The sequence below is a fragment of the Colletotrichum navitas genome (assembly GCF_030913465.1).
Source record: "Colletotrichum navitas strain CBS 125086 chromosome Unknown LY79scaffold_159, whole genome shotgun sequence".
NCBI lineage: Eukaryota > Fungi > Ascomycota > Sordariomycetes > Glomerellales > Glomerellaceae > Colletotrichum > Colletotrichum navitas.
In genome coordinates this window covers 43,064-49,063 of record NW_026850705.1, presented here as the reverse complement: position 1 = coordinate 49,063, position 6,000 = coordinate 43,064, and the positions used below count along the sequence as shown (strand labels likewise).

Sequence of the window (6,000 nt, the reverse complement as noted above, 5' to 3'; positions counted from 1 at the left end):
GGTCGAAAGCTGGGCAAAGTCTGCGCACGGGTTATTTCGCCCACCTAGTTCATCACAACGTCTCCAATCCGCTGGACCAGCAGGCAAACGAGTTGGTCAGGGCTGGCCAGTAAAAGGGCAAAATGAATTATTCGCATACTGTTGTCATCCAACCTCCGTCCGTGTCCATCACATTTATGCGGCTGCTGTGTGAATACTCTATGCAATAACTCCGCACCGCCACCTCCCTCTTGAACCTCCAGCACACCCGCCCTTAATCATCTCCAGCGCCCCGCCAACTCGTCTCCAGCACGCCCGTACGGATACGCTTGGTGCCACGTCGTGTGAAGCGCTCGGCACCTTGAACATGTTCCCCGGCGGCAGGGGCACAAGGGTGCGCCAAGCGCCCCGTGCCGCCCTGGGTGTCGCTGGTTTCGGCCATGATTGTCCAGGCCAGTCAGACCCGATGCCAAAGACCCGACGTATTTACGCGCTGTCGCGTCACGACCTCGATGGCAGGTTCGACACCATGGCCGGTACGTCAATTATGCAGTACTGCTGGATTGACGCCAACATGGGTTTCGATTAATTAGTAGGTAGGCGCGCCTACGTTAACAACCGCACCAGTCGACCCTCATTGCTACAGTTGCCATGTCTGCTTCTCTGGCTTTATCGAGAAGAAACCTGTTATAGATATTTCGGGTATCAATCGATCGATCGGGGCCTTCCTTGTGTGCTGTGGCTGGGTAAGAATTGTTAGCAGGTGAATGATGAATACGGGGAATGCGTGATGTGGGACCTGCGTCATCTTGTGTCGAAGTCATCCGAGACCGATGGCAGCCTCGTGCAGAATCGAGAACTCTGTAGGCCGCGCTTGATAGACATCTTGGGCCAGCAGACACTTGTGGACGCCGTACCACGTTTTCTGGGTGAGGGAACACGGAGGAGGCATTGTGAATGACGGCGAGTTGATATTACACACAAACTGTAATGTTATATTGTTCTATTGACGTGAACAGTGGTCCCGTCAACCAAGACGCAAGGTTTTCATTAACCTTGACGGCAGAACTTGTGGGCAATGAAGAGGTCAGAATCCAAGACGAAGACGAAGATGATGCATGTCAGAGGGAAAGTCTGTCGGTGCTGATGTCCCGCCAGGCGCGGCGCGGGGGCTATGGATGCGCACCTTACTCACAAGCCACCCCACCTTCATCTGCACCTTCGAAAACGGGAACACATACAACCTACAGAGCTCACTGTTTCTCTCTGCTACAACTGTTAAACTGAAAGCATGCGAGTGTTGACGTCCATGTCCTCGGGAGGGCCAGACATGCGCAGCTCGGGCAGTCTCTCCCCTGTTCCCGCAGCCGCTATCATGTCTTCCAGCAGCAGCAGCAACAAAAACACCACCTCAGGCCCTGCCAGTAGTCTGTCTCCTAAGGGTAGCGTCAACATGAGTCCCCATATCCCAGCCTATCCTCCTTAAATCCCATTCAGAGGTGGACAACAACAGACTGACCCATCAAGACGCCCAGGACCTCATCAACCAGTAATCCTTTACGTATCTTCTCGACCGCCGCAAATGTAGCCCCCAGCCTACCCGTCTCTGCCCTCCTCTTCCATGCCAACGGCTACGCCTACCACACCAACACCGCCTTTAAGCCCCAGGGAAGCGCCCCAACAACCTGCTACTGCCTCCTGAACAAAAACGTCGCCTACCTGCGCGGGAACTGGGCCAACGCTGCCTGGTACCCTGACCGATGGTGTTCCTGATCCCGCCTCTCCGACTGCGTCGTCATCCCCATGAAGACCATCACCAAGATTTAGCTTGCGCGCGGTAGTGTTTGCCCTCTAGGCGACCTCTAGGTCGACAACAATGACGACGACGCCGCCACCCACGGCCCTATCGCCCGCGGTATTCGGAGGTCTGTTGCCGTCAACCTGGTCAACGACGTCGTCACAGCCGCTCTCAAGGCCGCCAAGAAATTATTATCGCCTCCGCCCTGCGCCCCAACCAATGCTCCACTGACACCGCCACCACAGCTGCAGGAGCAGTAGCAACAGCAGGACCGCCTGAGACACAGTCCGGGGGCGTGGCCGTGGCCGTGGCCAAGGAAGAGGAAGAGAAAGAGGACACCAAGCTCGCCCGCACCCCCCCGTGGGCCTGAGGGGGCTCTATATAGACGGAAACGGGGATGCTGATGACAACAGCGACTACAAAGGGAGCTTGGTGCCGCTACCACTTCTGCCGCTGTCACAGTCAGATAGCGATAACGACAATGCCTTCGGGCCCAGCTCTCCCTCCCCACCGAGGTGCTCCGAGATTCTGCGCTTCACGGCCCGCGAAGAACAGAATTCCCAGACCAGAACAAGAGGTTTTCTAGGCCCGCTATCAGACGGTCGGTATGGAGCAGGAGCTCGGAACGCTTGGATAATGGAGATTGTGCTTGATGTTGGAAGCTGGCTGGCAGGACAGGCCTAACAAGGAGTATGGGGAGGATAGAACAGTTCAAATAAGCGAGTGTAAATTAATCTCTGTTGACGAGAATTTTCTCAATTCTAGACCTGTCATCTGCTCTGGGTAGGTACATGATCAATGTCACAGCAACAGCAAAGTTGGTATGTCACCATCACACACTATGGCGGTCTGGATGCGGCAGGTCTCGGCAGATGTCTTCCGGGCATGCACGTAATAGTGCCTTTTGTGCGCCACTTTGACCTTGTCCGTGACGCTCACTCACACCTCCAAGCATCATTAGCTTCACGTATTACCTAGTTATCTGCTACTAACCCATATCTGCCTGTGCCGTTTGCTAAAGAAATGAGATCTTGCCGACATGGAAGGTAACAATATCGCTATGGAACTAATTGATAAAGGCCTGTTCACTCTCACACAGGACAGCATCAGGCCGTGGTTTTGATAAGCTTCTTTGTTCACCCACAGCAAGAATTTGCCGCTGCTCCCACGTCACCGGCGCAGTCCTGAACCAGCCAACTGGCCATCTTGGAGAAAGGCACCTTTGATTCAAAGCCAGGTTCTTGTGCTAGCGTATTCCACCTTCTTAACAGAGAGAGGTCTATACTCTCTAGCATCTACCTGTGTGCTGTCTTGTGGAAACTCAAGAGGTCCTCCCTTTCCATCCTGTCACCTCGCATCTTCGATTCCAGGCCGACGGCTGGCTCGATCGTTGACAGGTGAATTTTGTAGAAACTGACCAGGACTCCGGTGAGTGCTGATACTTTCCCCTAAGCAACCTCCATAACCCAGCGTACCCAATCCTTTCAAAGCAAAACATCTTGTTTACGCCGGCATACACCCATGACCCCGTACTGCCAATAGCATCAGTTATCAGATGCAACTGACAGAACGTGTTTCATCTCCAAATATTCGTGTTTGTCGTCATATAATACAGGTTAGCAACACCAAAGCTTGGTATCGCAAAACAGCAGGTAGGTTTATCATGCTCCCGACAATTATATGTGCAATGTTCAACGTCGCATCTTGGGCTTCGCGAGCATGTTAAGTTGGCTTAAACTTATGCCGCTGCGCTTCATAGGGCTAGGGGAAGGGGCAGTCCGAGAACCTTAAATCTTCTTGCCTACAGTACCGGGGTCATTACCAGACGCTAGCGGAAGTATTTACGCTCGCGGGGGGGCGCCAATCCTTCCTGGCAAGGGATTGTTAGGAGCATTATGTGCGGCGAAGACGAGGGGGCGTACACGCCGCAGTTCTAGAAATTGGCTTGTTACGGGCGTTGTGAGAATCAGAGAACCAAGACACGGAAGCTGAATATTGTAGGGGGCGGGGGATGTAAGAAACATACCGGATGCTTGCGGAAATTAACGCGAAGATGGACATCCTTGTAGACCCATCACAGGAAGTCATGCACAAAACTGGCCCCAAATGCTTCGTTTCCGGACAACATGGAGTTGTATTCGTGCAGGTTGTTGTGCGAAGCCCATATGAACAAGACCGAATGACTCCAGTGGCAGAGGAACAAAAACACGATAGGTTTCTCCATTGTGGGTTGTCAAAACAGGGGAATGCTCACGCTTGTGTGCACGGATTGGGGTAAGTGATCTTGGGCTCCGATGTTATGGATAGCGTGCTAGAAGGGGGGCTCGTCTGGAATGGCCAACTCATGAGAGCAAGGACCAATGGAACTGGCTAAAATTGCCTGGCCAGACTTTATTAGAGGCGTACTTGTAGAGTCCTCGACTATGCTGGCCAGCCCCCTTCAAGGATTGTTGACAAACCCTCGGCTGGGACTTCGTGTAGTCAAGGCAGCGCCGGTCAAGTATGATAGGTATCCACTGCATCGGCTCACTCACCTAGGGAGGGTGAGTCATGGTGGATGGTAAAGACTTGTGGGAGTGGGAGATCTTCAAAGTCAGAGAGCTCGTCGTCAGCGAGCTGGGTGGATGGGGGATCTGGCGTCATTGACGGGGGGCAGTTCGATATGGTCGAGGAGCAGGCTGGCAATGTTTGTAATAACGTCTTCGTCGTCTGTTTCCTAGCAATCGGGCGATGCGATGCATCTCCACTGTCTGTGGGATTCCCGTCTCGCAATGTGGAGTTGGAGTATCGTACATGGGTCTGAGCTCTGGATCTGAAAGTACGAAGCAAAAGATGGCCAGGTCGTGACCGTGTTCTTTTATGTAGTGGAGAGAGCGATTCCATGTTAGGGGATGGCGGCGATAGACTTCCTTTCGGGGTCGATGGAGGCAGATGGGAGCTGGGGTGGGACGGACTTGCATGCGGGCGGCTTTTGCCCTCGGCTTTTGAATGCTGGCGCGACTGGGTTAAAACGAAAGTTTGCGGGGCGGTCTCAGAGAAGCATGATATGATGATGGCGGGAAGGGTAAACGCACGACTCTTGGCAGCCTGTTTGGAGCGGGTGATACCTTGTATGTATGATACGGGGGCTGTTTTGCACGAGCTGGGTCTTGTAGGTGTCTGAGAGGCCCTCGACACGCAGGTTAGGGCGGGATTTGCAGAGGGAGAATACCGACTTGTGACAAGCAAGGGATTTGGTGATCTCCATAGTGAAGAGGAGAAGCAGTATTCCCATGTACACGTCCAAGGAGTTGAGAACTGAATGGTTTACAAGGGCGGCGCATTAGGCGAAGTCGACCTGACGCAGCTCGGGATCCCGGCGGAATTCGGTTTACAGTTGCTCCCACAAGTGAGCCAATGAGTGGGCGAGGGAGGGAGTCGTCAGTCAAAGCTGCGAGGCTGTTAGCTACCTATGGAAGAGTCTCTCTTGAACGAGCATCCTGTGTCGCGTACACATGATTGGAATCGTTCACGAGATCACGTAGTGCGAGCAGCCGCCCGTCCGTCAGCGAGTGGCTTGCTTAGACTTTTCACAGCAGGGGACATTGCAGCCAAAATAGATGGGTGAATGAGGTGTAAGGCTGACGGTGATGGGGGTTTGGATTCGAGGGTATCAAACAGAGGGGCGGACGGGTAAGTACGTAGATATCTAGGCAGGCAGGTACCTGAAGGTAGGTACCTGCCCAGGTTGAAGGGTTAGCTGCCCGGACCAGCTGGGTTGATTGACCAACTTTGGCTTTAATGACATCATTACATACCGCGCAGACAGTCACGTTCTTTCTGATATTGAGGTTGGACCATAAAAGTGGTTCAACCTCGTCACTAAACTAGCTATAGGGAAGCTACGTACACGAGCTTAGGTACCTCTGTTCTCGACCTCACCTCACCTCCCCTACTTACTGCCCCCTCCGATCAACATTGGGCCCATCGTTAATGTACATACTAACCTAAGCAGCCCCTCCTGCCTTGCCTCTTCGTTCCCTCATCCAATCCCTCGCCCTGCTCCCGTTAGGCTTTCTTCTCGTCAGGCTCTTCCCAGCCAACGTTGTCCATACCTACACTGATACCGCCGCTCTTGACGTGCATCGCTGCGTCGTCCAGGATCAACTGAGTCGTTCCTCGAGTTTCTCCACCATTGAAGCAGCCGTCAACAACCTGTCCGAAATGTTCCCTCAACCCTACCC

The 6,000-nt window shown here is 53.4% G+C and overlaps 1 protein-coding gene across 1 annotated transcript; it reads left to right on the top strand.

Moving 5' to 3' along the window:
* Positions 1 to 346: 346 nt before the first annotated feature.
* LY79DRAFT_584988 (uncharacterized protein) lies at positions 347 to 2,037 on the top strand (the record flags this gene model as incomplete). Its single annotated transcript, XM_060560459.1, has 3 exons — positions 347 to 515; positions 607 to 725; positions 1,846 to 2,037. 3 exons carry the CDS (start codon positions 347 to 349, stop codon positions 2,035 to 2,037), a joined length of 480 nt encoding a protein of 159 aa, XP_060407355.1.
* Between the last annotated feature and the right edge of the window lie 3,963 nt (positions 2,038 to 6,000).